At 46.0% G+C, this 24,213-nt stretch overlaps 1 protein-coding gene across 3 annotated transcripts in view; it reads left to right on the plus strand.

Moving 5' to 3' along the window:
* The window catches only part of LOC112222782 (glutamate receptor ionotropic, kainate 2-like), a 246,155-nt gene that overhangs the window by 61,488 nt on the left and 160,454 nt on the right, over positions 1 to 24,213 (plus strand). For all 3 annotated transcript variants that reach the window (XM_042304836.1, XM_042304834.1, XM_042304835.1), the window contains one exon: positions 23,247 to 23,414. In XM_042304836.1, the coding sequence (XP_042160770.1) occupies positions 23,247 to 23,414 (168 nt within the window). The remainder of the gene's footprint in view (positions 1 to 23,246; positions 23,415 to 24,213) is intronic.

Below are 24,213 nucleotides of genomic sequence, written 5' to 3' on the forward strand. Positions count from 1 at the left end.
CAATATAGAGCTAGCAGGATTTTCCATGCACCGGCGGAACAGAGACTCTACCTCTGGTAAGACGAGAGGTGGAGTGTGTGTTTGTTTGTCAATAACAGCTGGTGCGCAATGTCTAATATTGAAGAAGTCTCAAGGTATTGCTCGCCTGAGGTAGAGTACCTTATGATCAGCTGTAGACCACACCATCTACCAAGAGAGTTCTCATCTATATTATTCGTAGTCGTCTATTTACCACCACAGAATGAAGCTGGCACTAAGAGCGCTCTCAACCAACTCTATAAGGCCATAAGCAAAGAAGAAAATGCTCACCCAGAAGCGGCGCTCCTAGTGGCCGGGACTTTAATGCAGGCAAACTTAAATTAGTTTGACCAAATATTTACCAGCATGTCACATGTGCAACCAGAGAAAAAAAACGTTTACCACGTTTACTCCACACACAGAGATGCATACAAAGCTCCCCCCCACCCTCCATTTGGCAAATCTGACCAGAATTATATCCTCCTGATTCAATACGGAAGTGGTCAGATGACGCGGATGCTACACAACAGGACTGTTTTGCTAGCACGTACTGGAATATGTTCTGGGATTAATCTGGTGGCATTGAGGAGTACACCACCTCAGTTGTTGGCTTCATCAATAAGTGCATAGACGACGTCGTCCCCACAGTGACTGTACGTACATATCGCAATCAGAAGCCATGGATTACAGGCAACATCCGCATCAAGCTAAAGGCTAGAGCTGCCGCTTTCAAGGAGCGGGGAGACTAATCCGGATGCTTATAAGAAATCCCGCTATGCCCTCAGACGAACCACCAAACAAGCAAAACGTCAATACAGGATTAAGATTGAATCCTACTACACCGACTCTGACGCTCGTCGGATGTGGCAGGGCTTGAAAACTATTACGGACTACAAAGGGAAACCCAGACGTGAGCTGCCCTGTGACATGAGCCTACCAGACGAGCTAAATGCCTTTTATGCTCGCTTCAAGGCAAGCAACACTGAAGCATGCACGAGAGCACCAGCTGTTTTGGATGACGGTGTGATAACGCTCTCGGTAGCCGATGTGAACAAAATCTTTAAACAGGTCAAAATTCACAAAGCCGCTGGGCCAGACTGGTTACCAGGACATGTACTCAAAGCATGTACGGACCAACTGTCATGTGTCTTCACTGACATTTTCAACCTCTCCCTGACCGAGTCTGTAATACCTACTTGTTTCAAGCAGACCACCATAGTCCCTGTGCCCAAGGAAGCGATGGTAACCTGCCTAAATGATTACGCCTCGTGGCACTCACGTCGGTAGCCATGAAGTCCTTTGAAAGGCTGGTCATGGCTCAAATATACAGCATCCTCCCGGAGAACCTAGACCTAATCCAATTCACATGCCGCCCCAACAGATCCACATTTGATGCAATCTCAATCATACTCCACACTGCCCTTTCTCTCCTGGACAATAGGAACACTTATGTGAGAATGCTGTTCATTGACTACAGCTCAGTATTCAACACCATTGTGCCCACGAAGCTTATCACTAAGCTAAGGACTCTGACAGGCCGCCCCCAGGTGGTAAGAGTAGGCAACAACATGTCTGCCACGTTGATCCTTAACACCTGGGCCCCTCAGCGGTGTGTACTTAGTCCCCTCCTGTATTCCCTGTTCACCCACGACTGCGTGGCCAAACACGACTCCAGCACCATCATTAAGTTTGCTGACGACACAACAGTGCCTGATTACCGACAATGATGAGACAGCCTATAGGGAGGAGGTCAGAGAACTGGCAGTGTGGTGCCATGATAACAACCACTCCCTCAACGTGATCAAGACAAAGGAGATGATTGTGGACTACAGGAAGAAGAGGACCGAGCCTGCCTACATTATCATCAGCAGGGCTGTAGCGGAGCAGGTTGAGAGATTCAAGTTCCTTGGTGTCCACATCACCAACAAACTAACATGGTCCAAGCACACCAAGACAGTCGTGAAGAGGGCACGACAACACCTTTTCCCCCCTCAGGAGACTGAAATGATTTGGCATGGGTCCCCAGATCCTCAAAAGGTTTTACAGCTGCACCATCGAGAGCATCCTGAACAGGTTGCATCACCACCTGGTATGGCAACTGCTCGGCATCTCACCGTAAGGTGCCACAGAGGGTAGTGTGAAAGGCACAGTACATCACTGGGACCATGCTTCCTGCCATCCAGGACCTATATAATAGGCTGTGTACCTGAGCACCAAGTCTAGGACCAAAAGGCTCCTCACAGCTCTACCCCCAAGTCATAAGACTGCTGAACAATTAATACAATCGCCACCGGACAATTTACATTGACCCCCCCACTTTTGTACACTGCTGCTTCTCGCTGTTTATTATCTATGCATAGTCACTTCACCCCCACCTACATGTACAAATGACCTCAACTAACCTGTACCCCAGCACATTATTGTTATTCTTATTGTGTTACTTTTTATTATTACTTTTTATTTTAGTCTACTTGGTAAATATTTTCTTAACTCTCCTTGAACTGCACTGTTGGTTAAGGGCTTGTAAGTAAGCGTTTCACGGTAAAGTCTACACTTGTATTCTGCGCATGTGACAAATAAGGTTTGATTTGATTTAACACAATATTGCTTAGCCAAGGCTCCCACTGCCTGCTCCCACTGCACTACCCATAGCTAAAACATTGCTGCTTCATCTTCACACATGCTCCTCTTAGATGGCTGTGACTGGTTTATGTGTATGTGTGTCTATAGAATGTCTCTAGGAGTGTGTGTGTGTGTGTGTGCCTGCATGGCTCTGCTGTGACTGCAAAGTGTGTGTGGGAGTGTGTGAGTATGTCAAAGTAGTTGTGACTGTGTAGTGTGTGAGTGATAGTGTCACGTGTGTGTGTGCAGGCGTGTTTGTGTGGGAGTGCAAACACAGCTCCCCTTCTGCTGGTGTGGGTGAGGTGCTCTACTCAGGCAGGTGTTTTGGTGTGTGTGGGTGAGGTGCTCTACTCAGGCAGGTGTTTTGGTGTGTGTGGGTGAGGTGCTCTACTCAGGCAGGTGTTGGTTGTGGTGTGTGTGGGTGAGGTGCTCTACTCAGGCAGGTGTTGGTTGTGGTGTGTGTGGGTGAGGTGCTCTACTCAGGCAGGTGTTGGTTGTGGTGTGTGTGGGTGAGGTGCTCTACTCAGGCAGGGGTTGGTTGTGGTGTGTGTGGGTGAGGTGCTCTACTCAGGCAGGGGTTGTGGTGTGTGTGGGTGAGGTGCTCTACTCAGGCAGAGGTTGTGGTGTGTGTAGGTGAGGTGCTCTACTCAGGCAGGGGTTGTGGTGTGTGTGGGTGAGGTGCTCTACTCAGGCAGGGGTTGGTTGTGGTGTGTGTGGGTGAGGTGCTCTACTCAGGCAGGGGTTGGTTGTGGTGTGTGTAGGTGAGGTGCTCTACTCAGGCAGGTGCGTGGTGTGTGTAGGTGAGGTGCTCTACTCAGGCAGGGGTTGTGGTGTGTGTGGGTGAGGTGCTCTACTCAGGCAGGGGTTGTTGTGGTGTGTGTGGGTGAGGTGCTCTACTCAGGCAGAGGTTGTGGTGTGTGTAGGTGAGGTGCTCTACTCAGGCAGAGGTTGTGGTGTGTGTAGGTGAGGTGCTCTACTCAGGCAGGGGTTGTGGTGTGTGTGGGTGAGGTGCTCTACCATGGCAGGGGTTGGTTGTGGTGTGTGTGGGTGAGGTGCTCTACCATGGCAGGAGTTGGTTGTGCTGTGTGTGGGTGAGGTGCTCTAGTCAGGCAGGGGTTGTGGTGTGTGTGGGTGAGGTGCTCTACTCAGGCAGGGGTTGGTTGTGGTGTGTGTGGGTGAGGTGCTCTACCATGGCAGGAGTTGGTTGTGCTGTGTGTGGGTGTCTTGATGGGCCCCACGTTGTGGATTTATAGGACTATGTGGGATTTAATATGGCATTACAGTATTGTATGTGGGAGACCAATATAAGTCAAATGAACAAGTTTCACTGATGAACATCTGCACTTGCCTTAATCCTTAGTGTGTGTGCGTTTGGTGTATGTGCGTGCTCGTGCGTGCCTGTATGTGTGTGTGTGCACGTCTGTGTATAAGTGTGTGTGTTTTCCTCTGTACTCGGATGTTGATCTCAGTCCTCCAGAGTGTTCAGTTTAATAAGAGGCAGCAGTACTGCTGTGAGCTGGTGATTTAGCCCCTGTAATGTGACTGTTAAATGCATCTTTCCTCCCGTACCCTCTGACACCCTGACACCATTAACAGCGCAGCCCCCACACATGAACAAAGCCACACACACACACACACACACATGCACATGCACACGCACACACACACACACACACACACACACACACACACACACACACACACACACACACACACACACACACGCACACACATACACACACACACACACACACACACACACACACACACACACACACACACACACACACACACACACACACACACACACACACACACACACACACACATACACACTTACACATTAACACAGACAGACACCTCCCTAAGCACAGCACAGTAGCAGAGCTCCCATCACGTATCCCCAGTACACCGTCTTTGTCTCTGAGCGAACTGCAGCCAGAGATATAAAGCCCTCAAACAGAGCAATTTTCTCCTAACGCATAGGACTGTTTGAATAAATAAGCTGCATTATGAATCAAAGAGAAAGTGATTACCCGCTTTTAAAAAGCCTTCACTAATATTTATAGAGACTTTTCTGACACCACTTTTTTTCACAGGCCTTTTAGTTATTCTGTGTAGAGTTGCTAATATTTCATATTTTCCTACTAGCAGAACTCCCAGGCTCTCTCTCTGTGGCTGAGCCAGACCGTTATGTTCAAACATGAAAACACTCACACATAAATACTATTTTGATCACTTATTGAATTAGTCTTTCATTGTGTGTTTTACATTTGAATCAAATCCTCTTTAGAAGTATAGTTTAATGAAGCATGAGGGGGTCAACAGAACTGTCCCTATCTTTACAAAGCTTTGTAGGACAGGTAGGATGTCACCCAATGTGTATTCCTGGAAATAACTATAATTCATATAACTATAACAGTTTTGTAAACATTACAGGACAACAACCTCTCCCTCAATGTGAGCAAGACAAAGGAGCTGATGGTGGACGCCAGGGAAAAGGGGGCCGAACAGGCCCACATCAACATAGACGGGGCTGTAGTGAAGCAGGTCGAGAGTTTCAAGTTCTTTGGTGTCCACATCACCAAGAAACTATCATGGTCCAAACACACCAAGACAGTCGTGAAGAACGCTCAACAAAACCTTTTCCCCCTCATGAGACTAAAAAGATTTGGCATGGGTCCCCAGGTCCTCAAAAAGTTCTGCAGCTGCACCATCGAGAGCATCCTGACCGGTTGCATCACCGCCTGGGATGGCAACTGCTCGGCATCCGACAATAAGGCACTACAGAGGGTAGTTTGTGCGGCCCAGAACTTCCCTGGGGCCAAGCTTCCTGCCATCCAAGACCTACATACATACTAAGAGGAAGCACCCAAAAATTGTTGAAGACTCCAGTCACCCAAGTCATAGACCGTTCTCACTGCTACCGCACGGCAAGTGGTACCAGAGCACCAAGTCTAGGAACAAAAGGCTCCTTAACAGCTTCTACCCCCAAGCCATAAGACTGCTGCAAAAGTATGTGGACACCCATTCAAATTAGTAGATTCGGAACTTTCAGACACATCCGCTGCTGACAGGTGTATACAATTGAGAACACAGTCATGTAATCTCTATAAACAAACATTGGCAGTAGAATGACCTTACTGAAGAGCTCAGTGACATTCAACGTGGAACTGTCAAATGACACCACCTTTCCAACAAGTTAGTTTGTCAAATGTCTGCCCTGCTAGAGCTGCCCTGGTCAACTATAAGTCTGTTATTGTAAAGTGGAAATGTCTAGGAGCAACAACGGCTCAGCCGCGAAGTGATAGGCCACACAACCTCACAGAATGTGACTACCAAGGGCTGAAGAGCTTAGAGCTTAGGAATCGTCCTTCCTCGGTTGCAACACTCACTACCGTGTTCCAAACTGCCTCTGGAAGCAACTTCAGCACAATAACTGTTTGTTCGGAGCTTCATGAAAGGAGCTTCCATGGCCAAAAAGTCACACACAAGCCTAAGATTACCATGCGCAATGCCAAGCGTCTGCTGGAGTTGGTTAAAGCCCGCCGCCATTGGACTCTGTAGCAGTGGAAACGTTAAACGTTCTCTGGAGTGATGAATCACGCTTCTCCATCTGGCATTCCAAAGGACAAATCTGGGTTTGGTGGATAGCAGAAGAACACTACCTGCCTGAATGCATAGTGCCAACTGTAAAGTTTGGTGGAAGAGGAATAATGGTCTGGGGCTGTTTTTCATGGTTTGGGCTAGGCCTCTTAGTTCTAGTGAGGGGAAATCTTAATGCTACAGCATACAATGACATTCTAGATGATTCTTTGCTTCCAACTTTGTGGCAACAGTTTGGGGATGGCCCTTTCCCGTTTCAGCATAACAATGCCCCATGCACAAAGCGAGGTCCATACAGAAATCATTTGTCAAGATCGGTGTGAAAGACCTTGACTGGCCTGCACAGAGCACTGACCTCAACCCCATCAAACACCTTTGGCATGGATTGGAACACCGACTGCGAGCCAGGCCTAATCGCTCAACATCTGTGCCTGACATCACTACTGCTGCTGGAAGCAAGTCCCCGTAGCAAGTCTTCCCGGAAGAGTAGAGGCTGTTATAGCAGTAATGGGCGGACCAACTCCATATTAATATGATTTTGGAATGAGACTTTCGACGAGCAGGTGTCCACATACTTTTGGTCATGTAGTGTACTTTTAAAAAGTATTGCACTATATCGGGTATAGGGTGCCATTTGTGACACAGACATAGACTCTAAGTGCTTAAGGAGATGGCTGGCTGTAAATTATCAAGTAGTCCCAGACAATATCTCGGTTCCCCATGGCGCTGAAAGGTTCCCAGTAGTGTTGTGTTGGTATAAGGGTTCCTGGAGGCTGTAAGGATACAGTGATGATGATACAGCACTATGAGGAACTCATCTGCTGGGATGAACCCCTTCAAGGCCTCATCACTATCCCTCTCTGCAAATGAAACCATTAGCTAGCTCAACATTTCACACACTCACTCACACGCGCGCGTACATACACACACCGACACTGTCTTTTTCTGTCTTGGAGAAGTGGAGGGAGGGGATGGAGGAGAGGGAGGGAGGGGAGGGGGAGGGGAGGGAGGGAGGGAGGGAGGGAGGGAGGGAGGAGGGGAGGGAGGAGGAGAGGGTAGGGAGGAGGAGAGGGAGGGAGGAGAAGGAGGAAGGGAAGGGAAGGGAAGGGAAGGGAAGGGGAGGGAGAGAGGGAGAGGAAGAGAGCAGAGATCGCCGTTGTAACGGCCAGAGGTCTGAGACACATCACCTTCAGATGATTCTATTACCCAGAATCCCACTGTACCTATTCACCGTGCCATAGCCTGAAACCACGATGGCAGTGTCACCTTAACAACATTAATATACACGATTCATTGAATTACAGAAAAGATAGCATCTGACAAATGTTGCTGGGGTGACTGAGGGAGCAGGAGCAAGATCACACATGCCCAGTAGGCCCAAACAAACACAACATCAGATGTCTAAAACGCATAGAAAATACCATTGGTGATTCATCTCAGTTAGGCCGCTATCAGTCTCTATACATGTGGCACATCTGGGGTACTCAGCTGCAGTGTGTGTGTGTGTGTGTGTGTGTGTGTGTGTGTGTGTGTGTGTGTGTGTGTGTGTGTGTGTGTGTGTGTGTGTGTGTGTGTGTGTGTGTGTGTGTGTGTGTGTGTGTGTGTGTGTGTGCGTGTAGGTAAGGGGTTAAACATGTCACTACTACTCTGTCCCGGTCAGAGAATCACAAGGGACATGCTCATTACAGAGACAGCTATCCTGCTCGTTCCACCACATCCATCACCCTTTGTTTCATCTCAAAGATTCACAGGTTGCCTCCCAAATACGCACACTATTCCACATATAGTGTACTACTTTTCACTAGAGACCCTATTCCCTATATAGTGGGCTATAGTCATAGTAGTGCACTATAAAGGGAACAGGGAGTCATTTGGGAGGCAGCCCTTCGAACCTTCTGGATCCTTCCTTCCAGGAGACAAGCTCGGCCCTGCCCTCTGTTCCATTTGATAAAGGCTCCGCCGTTGTCATGGAGCCCACCTGGCTGTGACCTTGTGGCTGAGCTGAGATCATTAGTCAAAAAGCACCGACATGGACGATTCGCTTGCTCAGCCCGGCCCAGGGAGCCAATAGATACAACGTCTAAAAAGAACAGAGATGGCCGCCTCGCTTCACGTTCCTAGGAAACTATGCAGTTTTTTTTTTTTTTACGTGTTATTTCTTACATTAGTACCCCAGGTCATCTTAGGTTTCATTACATACAGCCGAGAAGAACTACTGAATATAAGAGCAGCGTCAACTCACCATCAGTATGACCAAGAATATGACTTTCGCGAAGCGGATCCTGTGTTCAACTCCAGCCACTTTAATAATGGGAATTGATGGGAAATGATGTAAAATATATCACTAGCCACTTTAAACAATGCTACCTAATATAATGTTTACATACCCTACATTATTCATCTCATATGTATATGTATATACTGTACTCTATATCATCTACTGCATCTTTATGTAATACATGTATCACTAGCCACTTTAACTATGCCACTTTGTTTACATACTCATCTCATATGTATATACTGCACTCAATACCATCTACTGTATCTTGCCTATGCTGCTCTGTACCATCACTCACTCATATATCTTTATGTACATATTCTTTATCCCCTTACACTTGTGTCTATAAGGTAGTAGTTTTGGAATTGTTAGCTAGATTACTTGTTGGTTATTACTGCATTGTTGGAACTAGAAGCACAAGCATTTCGCTACACTCTCATTAACATCTGCTAACCATGTGTATGTGACAAATAAAATTTGATTTGATTTAGTTCCTCCTCGGCCCAACGAGAATGCTGCTGCCTGCATGGAGACATGATGGTGTTATTATTGTTGAATCATACACACACTATCACACATGCAAACACACATACACACACACACACACCCACACACACACACACACACACACACACACACACACACACACACACACACACACACACACACACACACACACACACACACACACACACATACACAAGCACGCAACCACTCACGCAAGCACACACATACACACTGTGGCCAGGTTCTCTAGCAGTGTGTCCCTGAGAACAGCCGGAGACAAATTATACTTCCGTTGGGAGATTTGTTTTAAAAAGTCAAGCTTCCTGTATTCATGTATTATCACTATGCTGACGGCACTGAGCTCTCTCCACTATCTCAGCAATCTCAGCTTGACATTAGAATTCAGCACACACTTAACGCTTCTGTTTTCTCCTTCCAGAAAATAGAATTTCTGTCAATTTGATTTGCTCCCCTTTTGGTTTCTCATTATCTATAATACGTGTTCTGCAACTCTTTCCGCTCAAACACACCGTCTACAATTTCATAAAGGAAGTGGAAAATGCTCATTCTAGATTCGTTACCAAAGCCGTACCTCATATCTTTACAAAAAAAGACTCCACATGTTAATTTTCCCCTTCACCTTTCAAAATATTCAAATTAATGAATAGGGTCCTGGCCACAATTCACCCGAAAATGAATTCTGAACAAGATGACAAATGTGCTGAGAATAATTCCCTAGAGGATAGAGAAGAGGAGGAGGAGAGGAACAAGGAGAGGGAGAAGGAGAGGAAGGGAGAAGGAGAGGAAGGAGGAGAGGAAGGGAGGAGGAGAGGAAGGAGGAGAGGAAGGCAGAGAGGGAGGAGGAGTGGAAGGAGGAGAGGGAAGAGGAGAAGGAGGAGGAGAGGGAGGAGGAGAAGAAGGAGGAGAAGAAGGAGGAGAGGGAGGAGGAGAAGAAGGAGGAGAGGGAGGAGGAGAAGAAGGAGGAGAAGAAGGAAGAGAGGGAGGAGGAGAAGAAGGAGGAGAAGGAGGAGAATAAGGAGGAGAGGGAGGAGGAGAGGGAGGAGGAGAGGGAGGAGAAGAGGGAGGAGGAGAAGAAGGAGGAGAAGAAGGAGGAGAGGGAGGAGGAGAAGAAGGATGAGAAGAAGGAAGAGAGGGAGGAGGAGAAGAAGGAGGAGAAGGAGGAGAATAAGGAGGAGAGGGAGGAGGAGAGGGAGGAGAAGAGGGAGGAGGAGAAGAAGGAGGAGAGGGGGAGGAGAAGGAGGAGGAGAAGGAGGAGGAGAAGGAGGAGGAGAGGGAGGAGGAGAAGAAGGAGGAGAAGGAGGAGAATAAGGAGGAGAGGGAGGAGGAGAGGGAGGAGGAGAAGAAGGAGGAGAGGGAGGAGGAGAAGAAGGAGGAGAGGGAGGAGGAGAAGAAGGAGGAGAAGAAGGAAGAGAGGGAGGAGGAGAAGAAGGAGGAGAAGGAGGAGAATAAGGAGGAGAGGAGGAGGAGAAGAAGGAGGAGAAGGAGGAGAATAAGGAGGAGAGGGAGGAGGAGAGGAAGGAGGAGAGGGAGGAGAAGAGGGAGGAGGAGAAGAAGGAGGAGAGGGGGAGGAGAAGGAGGAGGAGAAGGAGGAGGAGAGAGGAGGAGGAGAGGGAGGAGGAGAAGAAGGAGAAGGAGGAGAATAAGGAGGAGAGGGAGGAGGAGAGGGAGGAGGAGAAGAAGGAGGAGAGGGAGGAGGAGAAGAAGGAGGAGAGGGAGGAGGAGAAGAAGGAGGAGAAGAAGGAAGAGAGGGAGGAGGAGAAGAAGGAGGAGAAGGAGGAGAATAAGGAGGAGAGGGAGGAGGAGAGGAAGGAGGAGAGGGAGGAGAAGAGGGAGGAGGAGAAGAAGGAGGAGAGGGGGAGGAGAAGGAGGAGGAGAAGGAGGAGGAGAAGGAGGAGGAGAGGGAGGAGGAGAAGAAGGAGGAGAAGGAGGAGAATAAGGAGGAGAGGGAGGAGGAGAGGGAGGAGGAGAAGAAGGAGGAGAGGGAGGAGGAGAGGGAGGAGGAGAAGGAGGAGGAGAGGGAGGAGGAGAAGAAGGAGGAGAAGGAGGAGAAGAAGGAGGAGAGGGAGGAGGAGAAGAAGGAGGAGAAGGAGGAGAAGGATAGGGAGGAGGAGAAGAAGGAGGAGAAGAAGGAGGAGAGGGAGGAGGATAGGGAGGAGGAGAGAAAGCTGTGTGTGGCTCAGGGTGGAGGAGAGAGAGTGTAGAGAGGGGCCATTGTACGATCTAAAAGTCATCTGACCTGAACAACCCTTTCCCCAGCATTAAAGATCTCCTATTGATCCCATTATAGCCCACAGACTTTATGGACAGACCGCTGCTGAGAGGAGACCGTAGGAAATGCATGCCTTAATTAATCTTTATCACAAGAAGGAAAGAGGGGGAGGAGAGAGCAGGAGGGGTGAAAGAAGAGGGAGAGAGAGTGAGAAATAGCTGGAGAGAGAAAGAGGAGGACAGAAAGAGAACGAAAACGAAAGATAGACAGAGAGAAAGAGAGAGAGAAATAAGAGGCCTATCATTGGCCTAACCCTTCTCTGTAACAGTTAATGGGCTGGGCTGGTGAGACACTCGTATCTCATCAGAGCATGGGCTGATCTCTTAAACGGACCAGGATTAGAGCACAATGCAGGGGTCAGGGGGCATCGCGTTAGAGAAATGAGAGACAATCACATTCAGTGGGGAAAACGCCAACCAACCCCTTCCTCCGCGCGCCTTCCGGAGATAATATCACGCATGCACTCGTCTGAGCACTGGAACATCAATACGGCACAACCAAGTTCAAAAGAAAAGCTCCTCATTAAAAAATAAAAGAGGAGAGGAGCAATACGTTGAGCGCTGCTTGGAGAATTGGCCCAATGTGGGCGAGTTAAACTGAAGGGATTGTTAACCTTTATTTAACTAGGCACGTCAGCTAAGAATTTGATTTAATTTACAATGACTGCCTACACCGGCCAAACCTGGACAACGCTGGGCCAATTGTGCTTCGCCCTATGGGACTCCCAATCACGGCCGGTTGTGATACAGCCTGTTATCGAACCAGGGTGTCTTTTTGTGACGCTTCAAGAATTGAGATGCAGTGCCTTAGACCGCTGCGCCACTCGGGAGCCCTGGGAGAAGGAAGAGTGAGAGAGAGGGAGAAGGGAGAGGGAGAGGCAGAAGAGAGGTGAGAGAGTGAGAGAGAGGGAGAAGGGAGAGGGAGAGGCAGAAGAGAGGTGAGAGAGTGAGAAAGGAGATGGAAAAAGTGAGAAATAATAAGATAGACTCTCTGCTCTATCAACAAACTGTATCCTCTCCTAAGACAGATGAGAGATGGAGAGAGAGAGCAGAGTAGTAAGGAAATTAACTGTTGCTGTAGAAAAGAGCGTTTAGATGTTTGTGAAGCTAAGAGAGAGCGGTTGTGTGTGTGTGTGTGTGTGTGCGCGCGCGCGTGTGTGTGTGTGTGTGTGTATCTGTGTGTCATTTTTAGGTTGTCCTCTACTGTATGATTGTCCTCTCTGGGATTTTGGCTGGTGTTACAGCTGTGGTGAGTGTGTGAGACGTGTGTGTGACATGTGCGTGTGTGTGTGTCTATGTGTGTACAGCTCTGTACTACTCAGATGTGTTCCTGTGTGTGACTATGGGGTATGAGTCACGGTTGGTATTGAGTCTTTAGGCCCCAGGTTTATCAAAGGTGTTAACTGAGTTAGAACCGAGGCACCCTGACGTCTCTGGATATTGTCCAGAAACCACACCTGTCCTTGAAATGCAGGGTAAACATTCTGAGTGAACCTGAAATGTGCTGTTCTGAATGTGGAATTGATAGAATTTGGGTCATAGTCTGAGCTTTGGCACCATTCTCTCTAGTTACAGGGTACAACATCTGTACAGGTTTCTTGTAGTGATGTTGTGACTCTCATTCTTTACTGGGCAGTAAAGGGCCGAACAGGGTTGGGGTGAATGCCATTTCAATTTAGTCAATTCAGGAAGTAAATTCCAATTAATTAGACACATCTATGTGACTTCTGTCACAAGGACACATACATACAGTATGTCGTATGACATGGGTCACAGGCTTGTAGGGGCTTGTATACTGTGGAGGAGTTGTCCAGGAAGGGGTGATGTGACCAGTACTATACTGTAAAATAGATCTATAGATACTGGGTTGGAAGCTACTTTCACTGAGTCCCTCTCTTGCTCCCAAAGATCTTAATCTCTCTCTTGTATATATGTCAGGGGAATCGTTGACATTTCCAGCTGTGTGAGTGGTTCACAATAGCTCTGGTGCTGAGGAGAGGCTGACATTTGTGGGTCTGGGAGTGCTTGACAACGGCTAAGATGCACTGACATTTGGGAAAGTGTCCAGCAGAGTACTCAACTCTGTTCTATCTTTCTATCAACCAAAAAAAGAAAAGAGATTGAACACTACATACTTTTCCATGTTAGCATTATATTAATCAAACATCTACCATTTATCATGGTATTTTGAAGAAAGACAAAGAAAAGAAGGAGAGAGAGAGAGAAAGAGAATGAGAGAAAGAGAGAAAGAGACAATTAGAGAGAATGGGGAGGGAAGAGGGCTTAGGGAGATATATATAGTAGGGAAGGAGAGAAATGGGGTGATGGAGACAGCAAAGGTTTGAGTAAAGGATAGACCTGGTACCATAAATGCCACTGTTCTGTTGTAAGTCTCTGGTGGCTTTCAGTCAGTCAGTGCAACATCTTCAATTCTCCACCTCAGGCAGACAGACAGACAGGCAGACAGACAGGCAGGCAGACAGACAGGCAGGCAGGCAGGCAGGCAGGCAGGCAGGCAGGCAGGCCGGCAGGCCGACAGACATACAGACAGACAGACAGACAGGCAGACAGGCAGGCAGACAGACAGACAGGACAGACAGACAGACAGACAGACAGACAGACAGACAGACAGACAGACAGACAGACAGACAGACAGACAGACAGACAGACAGACAGACAGACAGACAGGCAGGCAGGCAGGCAGGCAGACAGGCAGGCAGGCAGGCAGGCCGACATATCCCCATAGTACATACAGTACACAACTGTTCTGCTGTTGATCTTGAAAATGAACAAATTGTTCTGAACACACAGAACAGAGAAGATAACAGAAAAACAGTGTTTCACGTTTTTTGGGCACAGTCGTTGTACAGACATTTTGAAATGCCAGCAGTCCCTCTCCTGGTGATATTATTGTTCCCTCTTCCTCTGTAAGGAAATATTTCTTTGATTCATAGTTTTACAACAAGATCTACATTTATGCCTGAATATAATAAAATGTTTCTTTTGCAGTGTAACTACCTCAGGTATGTGAGACAGTTCAGTTCCACAGGCCTCCCTCCCTCCCTCCCTCCCTCCCTCCCTCCCTCCCTCTCTGTCTGTTACACCCCAGCTGTGATAAAGATGGAACATGCTCTGGGAGCGCGTCATGCTACACTTCTCGTTCTGCTGCACTGCTATTCTGACACTGATCGCCATCAAACTGTCAACATCGGAGGGAGACGGAAAGGAGGTGTGTGTGTGTGTGTGTGTGTGTGTGTGTGTGTGTGTGTGTGTGTGTGTATGAGGGTGGTTATAGTGGTCTATCTTATTTTTCCCCATAAATAATTGTCACTCCACCAAAACAAGCAATGAGCTGAAGCTGGATTTCCTATTAATTTCCACTCTGTTTTTTTTTCTCTGAGAGGAAATTGAGATAGATGATGTTTCATCTTTACTCTGGTTGGCCTGTCATGACCAGTCTGAGAGGAGACAGGCATTAGGCGTTTCCTGGTTTGTGTGTGCGTGTGCGAATGCGTGTGAGGATTAGATAGGCTCTTTATTCAAGTCACTGAGAGGGATCAGGCTGAAAGACACATTGGCACAGCAACTCACTGAGTTTAGAGGAAAGGACAGAGACCGTCTTGACGTTTAACGTTCTCCTCTTGGTAAACCAGTAATGGGAATCAGATCCAGGTGTTACTCTACCCTTTTACTTCTTATACCCTTTCAACTCAGCAGGATGAGTATGTTGGCAATTTGCAATGCAGTCGTTTACTGTTAGAAGCCACGACTGTTGCACTGTGGGTAGTTCTGCACATTTGCCAGAACACTTTTTGTTATCATTCATGAGCACATTTGCTATGCTGTAAAAAGTCCAGTGTTGCAACTTGTGATAACATCAACGTGAGTCAGAAACGAAACACACACACACACGCACACGCACACACACACACACACACACACTCACTCTCTCTCTTTCATTATGTATCTTTGAACTATGTGTGTTGTGCTGAGCTTTAAAGCCTGTAGTCTTGTTGAGTCCCTCAGCTCAATGTGTGCAGGGCCCCACAGCCCAGAAGCAGCAACGGTTGGGCGGCTACAATCGCTATTTTAGCAAACCAAACATTATTAATGCTACCAATTGACTGGATTACTGAGCACATTCATCAAAGATAGCCTCTCCGGCTCTCCGCTCCTCTCCGCAGCCCAACAAGAACACATATTGCCAAGTGTAGCAATTGATTTCAGACCGGCACAAGGTATTAAAAAAGATAACAGATTGCTTTAATATGGAGTGTGTTGTTTTTATTCACGTGTTCAAGCAAACAAAGGGAAATTAAATTCTGATTAAAACTAATGTACTGATGGTGATGTATTCATTCTATCCTCAACTGGACAAAGATGAGCTTTTATAGGAAAAAGTGATAAACAAACAAGCTTTGGTACAGAAGAGTAGCAAAACTCTGAAATGATGTGGCACCCTATCCCCTGTCTAGTATACTACTTTTGATCAGAGACCTGTGAAAATAGGGTGTTGGTATAGGGATTAGTGTGCCATGTCAGACTCATTTAGTGAGGGTGATTGAGGCTAGGGCCTTCAGTGAGACTCAGGCAATCAGGTCTAGACTTTTTTCTTATTACAATGCTAATGCACTCATTGTTGTAGCAACTTTTGGTTACGTCAATTGAACATTCTGGTCACCCTAAACTTGCACCGATAAGCACTATCTATCTTATCCCTCTACGCAGCCTGTGTCATATTTATATTTGGCTGCAGGCACACTTGAAAACCGTAAAGTCCAGTTTTCAGGGTTTTCAGGGCTCCAGTATCTTCAACCTAGCTTCCCTTTCCCCTGAAACCGGATGTGGGGACCCGTCTCAGGGGTTTATTTTACACGTGCTACATTAGGCTGCAGGAGATGGCTGGCTGTGACAGAGCCTGTTGATTATACACTGAACAAAAATATAAACGCAACATGTAAAGTGTTGGTCCCAGAAATGTTCCATATGGACAAAAAGCTTATTTCTCTCAAATTCTGTGCACAAATGTGTTTACATCCCTGTTAGTGAGCATTTCTCCTTTGCCATGATAATGCATCCACCTGACAGGTGTGGCATATCAAGAAGCTGATTAAACTACATGATCAATACACAGGTGCACAACACAATGCTGGGGACAGAAAAAGGCCACAGTAAAATGTGCAGTTTTGTCACAGCACAATACCAAAGAGGTCTTAAGTTTTGAGGGAGCACGCAATTGGCATGCTGACTGCTGGAATGTCCACTAGAGCTGTTGCCAGAGAATTGAATGTTAATTTTTCTACCATCCAACCGACCTCACAGCTGCAGACCACGTGTATGGCGTTGTGTGGGTGAGTGGTTTGCTGATGTCAACGAGTGCCCCATGGTGGCGGTGGGGTTATGGTATGGGCAGGCATAAGCTACGGACAACCAACACAATTACATTTTATCTATGGCAATTTGAATGCACAGAGATACCGTGATGAGATCCCATTGTTGTGGATTTCATCATCCACCATCACCTCATGTTTCAGCATGACAGTGCACGGCCTCATGTCGCAGGATCTATACAGAATTCCTGGAAGCTGAAAATGTCCCAGTTCTTCCATGGCCTGTATACTCGCCAGACATTGAGCACGTTTGGGATGCTCTGGATCAACGTGTACGACAGTGTGTTCCATTTCCCTCCTATATCCTGCAACTTCTAACAGCGATTGAAGAGGAGTGGGACAACATTCCACAGGCCACAAACAACAGCCTGATAAACTCTATGAAGGAGATGTGTTGCGCTGCATGAGGCAAATGGTCACACCAGATACTGACTGGTTTTCGGATCTACCCTTTTTTCAAGGCGTCTGTGACCAGCAGATGCATATCTGTATTCCCAGTCATGTGAAATCCGTAGATTAGTGCCTAAGGAATGTATTTCAATTGATGTATTTCCTTATATAAACTGTAACTGTAAAATCGTTGAAATTGTTGCGTGTTGCATTTACATTTTTGTTCAGTATACAGTATATTGACTTTTCAAAGTAGTATCAGTTTGGCCCAAAGATATGATTGACTTTGTCTACAGGAGTTGATGCTGATGCATCCCTTCTAAAGGAAACGAACAAGGTGCAGACCAGAGGAGGCTGGTGAGAGGAGCAATAGGACAGGTCACTGTAATGGTTGGAATGGAATTAATGGAACAGAGTCAAAAGTGGTTTCCACATGCTTGGTGTGTTTGGTACCATTCCATTTAATCCATTCCAGCCATTACAATGAGCCTGTCCTCCTATAGCTCCTCCTACCAGCCTCCAGACTCAGACTCATTGTGAAGTTGGAATTATATTACCAGTATTTGGTTAGAGGCAACTCAGTGACAATATTGATCAGCTTTTGGAGAGCTCAGCGGTTTCCTATCAAAGATGATTGATCAGCTAAGAAATATGAATTTCACTATCATTCATCTCTATTTGGTTTTCATATTACAGGAAGAGAATGATGAATTCTCCTTTGTCCACTTCTGTCATTATGCTCCCTTTTAATGTGGCCAAACATGCTTACTGAGATTTAAATGAGGCTAAACACTCTTCTTGGCACAGAAAAATGTGGATGGTGTGATGACATTGATCGCGGCACTGGTATCCTTGTTGTATTAATAATTCATGGATGTGGAAGACCCCATTGATCATTAATTAGGGGTGTTAATAGTGATGGGTTTTGATGGATGTATGGGCAGAGGAAGATCCAGTAGTCTGATCACAGAACACATGTCACCAGCTGAGAGGGAAAGGGCATTCTCCAGTGCCCACACTGATCCATTCTCCAGTGACTAGATCAGGGTGTTCAAAGCTGTCATCAAGGCAAAAGGTGGCTATTTGAAGAATCTCAAATATAAAATATATTTTGATTTGTTTAACACTTTTTTGGTAACTACATGATTCCATGTGTTATTTCATAGTTTTAATGTCCACTATTATTCTACAATGTAGAAAATAGAAAAAAATGAAGAAAAACCCTTGAATGAGTCGGTGTTTTAAAACTTTTGACCGGTAGTGTAGGTCTACAATACCGTGGTGCCTTCAGCAGCAGGATACAGCCTTCAGATGTGGCGACTCAAACCATGGTACATGTTTTTTGTGACAAACTATAGCTTGAGGTTTTCGATCTGTTCTGGGACAGAGCTGTTCTGGGATCTGTGCTGAACCGGTCTGCATAGCGTGCCCCAGGGGATATCCCTCTTGGTTCAATACGCAGGCACACACACACACACACACACACACATACACACACACACACACACACACACACACACACACACACACACACACACACACACACACACACACACACACACACACACACACACACACACACACACACACACACACACACACACACACACACAGCCACTACACCAGCCTCAGATAATCTCCCAAATCCCCTCTACCTCCCACCCTCTGCTTGTGTCCCTGTCTCCAACGGTGTCTCAAAGCCCATGACTCTTTGTGACCTCTGACTGGGGATCAACATTATGGTGATTTTGCTCCTATTTCCTCCTCGTCAGGTATTATGAGAGCTGTCACCTCTGTGGTGGATATCAGATCTGTCTGCTGTAAGCTCTGTGGATCTATGGGCTTATAGTATCAAATCAAAGAACCTGACATGCCACCAGTCAGCAGGGGGACAAGCTACCCGCTGGGTGGAACTCAATATGTCACTGTTATTATTTGGATGTCAAAATGAAAGCCCTCTAAAGATACACTACATGATTTTTGAGCATGAAAATGGGGCCAGCCTTTTTCCATAGGCCTTACTTAACCCACCTGTTCTCCTAACTACCCCTTCACTGGTGACCATACCCTCTTACATTCATCCCCACAATCTCATTTAGACTAGCTTCCTCATTGTCATATTCACACTACACATAGACCTGTACCTACTCATACACTCATTATCCCTTGTAATCGTATTATACTATTAATATTTAACGTCGTTGCGTTAACCTTTCACCCACCTATACCATACCTGTACCACTTCATTCAATTCATCAGTACTGTATGTATGGTACTCATACATTGACCTTCAGTTCAATCTGCTTTCTACATTGCTCACATTTTTCATGTGAATGCACACACTCGTAACCTGTAGTACAAAGGAGTTACACATTACACATATTCATCACCTACTCCCTCTGTCACGTCTTCACATGAATCTGTTCTAGTCTGATTCATCTTCTTCTTTCACATTCACATGGTCGGTCAGTCATTTAGTCATTCACTCACTTCTCCTCTCTCCTCTTTCTTTCAATTGAGCCACAGAGACATTCTCTTCTCAGCAAGAAATGGTGCATCTCTCATCTGAACAGATAGATTGCGAATGCTCAGGCTTCCAATTATAGTACATCCCGATTAACTTTGATGCTTATTAATTTTCTCCAAATCATTATGGCATTCAAAATATAGCTTTCCCACGAGAAGAATACTAGTGAGAGAGAGGAGAGAAACTTTTCCTGAGTCGTGTCTTGTTACTGCTTCTGCAAGTGTCCCAGTCCTCTGTTTAGTTGCTGCTTCTGCAAGTGTCCCAGTCCTCTGTTTAGTTGCTGCTTCTGCAAGTGTCCCAGTCCTCTGTTTAGTTGCTGCTTCTGCAAGTGTCCCAGTCCTCTGTTTAATTGTTGCTTCTGCAAGTGTCCTTGTCCTCTGTTTAGTTGCTGCTTCTGCAAGTGTCCCAGTCCTCTGTTTAGTTGCTGCTTCTGCAAGTGTCCCAGTCCTCTGTTTAGTTGCTGCTTCTGCAAGTGTCCCAGTCCTCTGTTTAGTTGCTGCTTCTGCAAGTGTCCCAGTCCTCTGTTTAGTTGCTGCTTCTGCAAGGGTCCCAGTCCTCTGTTTAGTTGCTGCTTCTGCAAGTGTCCCAGTCCTCTGTTTAGTTGCTGCTTCTGCAAGTGTCCCAGTCCTCTGTTTAGTTGCTGCTTCTGCAAGTGTCCCAGTCCTCTGTTTAGTTGCTGCTTCTGCAAGTGTCCCAGTCCTCTGTTTAGTTGCTGCTTCTGCAAGTGTCCCAGTCCTCTGTTTAGTTGCTGCTTCTGCAAGTGTCCCAGTCCTCTGTTTAGTTGCTGCTTCTGCAAGGGTCCCAGTCCTCTGTTTAGTTGCTGCTTCTGCAAGTGTCCCAGTCCTCTGTTTAGTTGCTGCTTCTGCAAGTGTCCCAGTCCTCTGTTTAGTTGCTGCTTCTGCAAGTGTCCCAGTCCTCTGTTTAGTTGCTGCTTCTGCAAGTGTCCCAGTCCTCTGTTTAGTTGCTGCTTCTGCAAGGGTCCCAGTCCTCTGTTTTAGTTGCTGCTTCTGCAAGGGTCCCAGTCCTCTGTTTAGTTGCTGCTTCTGCAAGTGTCCCAGTCCTCTGTTTAGTTGCTGCTTCTGCAAGTGTCCCAGTCCTCTGTTTAGTTGCTGCTTCTGCAAGTGTCCCGGTCCTCTGTTTAGTTGCTGCTTCTGCAAGGGTCCCAGTCCTCTGTTTAGTTGCTGCTTCTGCAAGTGTCCTGGTCCTCTGTTTAGTTGCTGCTTCTGCAAGGGTCCCAGTCCTCTGTTTAGTTGCTGCTTCTGCAAGTGTCCCAGTCCTCTGTTTAGTTGCTGCTTCTGCAAGTGTCCCAGTCCTCTGTTTAGTTGCTGCTTCTGCAAGGGTCCCAGTCCTGTGTTTAGTTGCTGCTTCTGCAAGTGTCCCAGTCCTCTGTTTAGTTGCTGCTTCTGCAAGTGTCCCGGTCCTCTGTTTAGTTGCTGCTTCTGCAAGTGTCCCAGTCCTCTGTTTAATTGCTGCTTCTGCAAGTGTCCCAGTCCTCTGTTTAGTTGCTGCTTCTGCAAGGGTCCCAGTCCTCTGTTTAGTTGCTGCTTCTGCAAGGGTCCCAGTCCTCTGTTTAGTTGCTGCTTCTGCAAGTGTCCCGGTCCTCTGTTTAGTTGCTGCTTCTGCAAGGGTCCCAGTCCTCTGTTTAGTTGCTGCTTCTGCAAGTGTCCTGGTCCTCTGTTTAGTTGCTGCTTCTGCAAGGGTCCCAGTCCTCTGTTTAGTTGCTGCTTCTGCAAGTGTCCTGGTCCTCTGTTTAGTTGCTGCTTCTGCAAGGGTCCCAGTCCTCTGTTTAGTTGCTGCTTCTGCAAGTGTCCCAGTCCTCTGTTTAGTTGCTGCTTCTGCAAGTGTCCCGGTCCTCTGTTTAGTTGCTGCTTCTGAAAGTGTCCCGGTCCTCTGTTGTGTTGCTGCTTTTGGAGTTTTACAGTAGGAGTAAATAAACCGTAAACTCTACTGACAGCTTCCTCTGACAGACAGACAGACAGACATTCTGTGAACCAACAGGGCAGGCCAAACAAAACACTTCAATCTCCCGCCGTTGTGCTCCAGCGCTCCCCAAGGGCTTGATTGATTGATCCGCTAGCCAATCAGGGCACATTGATCTAAGAGTTCCACCCCCTCCCCTCCCAAACCTCTTCGGCAGCCATTCATCTGTTGGCTGTCAGATGAATTCACTGGAGGCCCGTTGGCTATACAGCCGGCACTTTTAAACACACTTTCCACTCCAGTCTTTCTGAAGAGAGTGCATCACTCTACAGTACATTACAGGAGTTTATCGTACAGTAGTACATCCCCCTGGATCAGATTCCTGTTGGAAACTGTCCAAGCCTTAACGTGTCTGAAAGCTTTTGCTTCAGTCATGTGTCAGTGTTAAAAGTACCCCCATAGCCTGAGTAAACAAGTATCCCCAGCTGATGTGATGTGCAAAATATCTGACTCATTTTATTGTGAATAGTAATGTCTCGATGGACTTGATGGAATTATATTTTCAATATCTTTTCTATATTTTGTGAATTGTATTTGATTATCCTTTCTATTTAAATTAAGAGATTGTTGAATTATGAGTAAAAGACAGAACAGCATAATCACACACAAGTGTATATGCGTACAAGTGTATATGTGTACAAGTGTATATGTGTACAAGTGTATATGTGTACAAGTGTATATGTGTACAAGTGTATATGTGTACAAGTGTATATGCGTACAAGTGTATATGCGTACAAGTGTATATGCGTACAAGTGTATATGTGTACAAGTGTATATGTGTACAAGTGTATATGCGTACAAGTGTATATGCGTACAAGTGTATATGTGTACAAGTGTATATGTGTACAAGTGTATATGTGTACAAGTGTATATGTGTACAAGTGTATATGTGTACAAGTGTATATGCGTACAAGTGTATATGTGTACAAGTGTATATGTGTACAAGTGTATATGTGTACAAGTGTATATGCGTACAAGTGTATATGTGTACAAGTGTATATGCGTACAAGTGTATATGCGTACAAGTGTATATGTGTACAAGTGTATATGCAAGTGTATATGTGTACAAGTGTATATGTGTACAAGTGTATATGTGTACAAGTGTATATGTGTACAAGTGTATGTGTACAAGTGTATATGTGTACAAGTGTATTTGTGTACAAGTGTATATGTGTACAAGTGTATATGTGTACAAGTGTATATGTGTACAAGTGTATATGCGTACAAGTGTATATGTGTACAAGTGTATATGTGTACAAGTGTATATGCACAAGTGTATATGCGTACAAGTGTATATGCGTACAAGTGTATATGCGTACAAGTGTATATGTGTACAAGTGTATATGTGTACAAGTGTATATGTGTACAAGTGTATATGTGTACAAGTGTATATGTGTACAAGTGTATATGTGTACAAGTGTATTTGGGTACAAGTGTATATGTGTACAAGTGTATATGTGTACAAGTGTATATGTGTACAAGTGTATATGCGTACAAGTGTATATGTGTACAAGTGTATATGCGTACAAGTGTATATGCGTACAAGTGTATATGCGTACAAGTGTATATGTGATTTCATCAACCACTTTGTTCAATTACTGTACTAACCAACTGTCTCTTGTCTCTGTTTGTTTTTCAGGAGGAATATTCGAGTCCATTGAGTCGGGGCCGTCAGGTGCTGAGGAACTAGCCTTTAAATTTGCTTTAAATACAATCAACAGGAACAGAACCCTACTGCCAAACACAACGCTAACATACGACATCCAACGGATAAACATCTACGACAGCTTCGAAGCCTCCAGAAAAGGTCAAGTATTATGAATACAATTCAGAAAGCTGCATTCACAACCACATGCTGTAGATTCCTGACTGGTGTTGGTCTCCTGGAACAATATTCATAGAACAAGTGCTGAAATACGTTTGCTTGCTATTTGTGTGACTCTCCTATCTTATTTAGCGTTGTTAGTGCGTTCCCACCCACCCAGTGAATGTGGGCTCATCCGTAGTTCGTTGGTTGGATTGGGACAAATATAATCAGGCGTAGAAAGAGGATGGATGCATCCCAAATGGCAACCTATTCCCTTTAGGCTTTATAGTGCACTACTTTTGATTAGGGCCCATCGGGCTGCCCCATAGGAATCTGGTCAAAAGTAGTGCTCTATATGGGAATAGGTTGCTATTTGGAATGCATCCGTTGTCTGTGCAGTTGAAACGTAAACAGAGACAATTGATTGGTTTCTGCTAAGGACTCAACAGTAATACTAATTCACAGAGCTGGTTGTCTCCCTGGAGACAGGTTTATAAACGGCTATAATCTATAGTTTTACTGGGTTGCATTAGGCCTGCCATCTCAAAGGTTGAATCTAAAACGGCACCCTTTTCCCGATAAAGTGCACTACTTTTGTCCAGCGTCCATAGGGCAACCCCATAAGGGTCTGTCCAAAAGTAGAACACTATAGGGAAAAGGGTGCTTTTCATACGCATCCAAATGGTCTTATCGATTACTGGCCATTACATCCTTTTTCTGTGATTGAAGCGTTTTCTCCTTTCATCAAATTAAGTAATTAGAAAGGACAATGTTGTTGTTACAAAGTGTTGCCAATCGT

This window comes from Oncorhynchus tshawytscha, linkage group LG23, assembly GCF_018296145.1.
Source record: "Oncorhynchus tshawytscha isolate Ot180627B linkage group LG23, Otsh_v2.0, whole genome shotgun sequence".
Classification (NCBI taxonomy): Eukaryota; Metazoa; Chordata; class Actinopteri; order Salmoniformes; family Salmonidae; genus Oncorhynchus; species Oncorhynchus tshawytscha.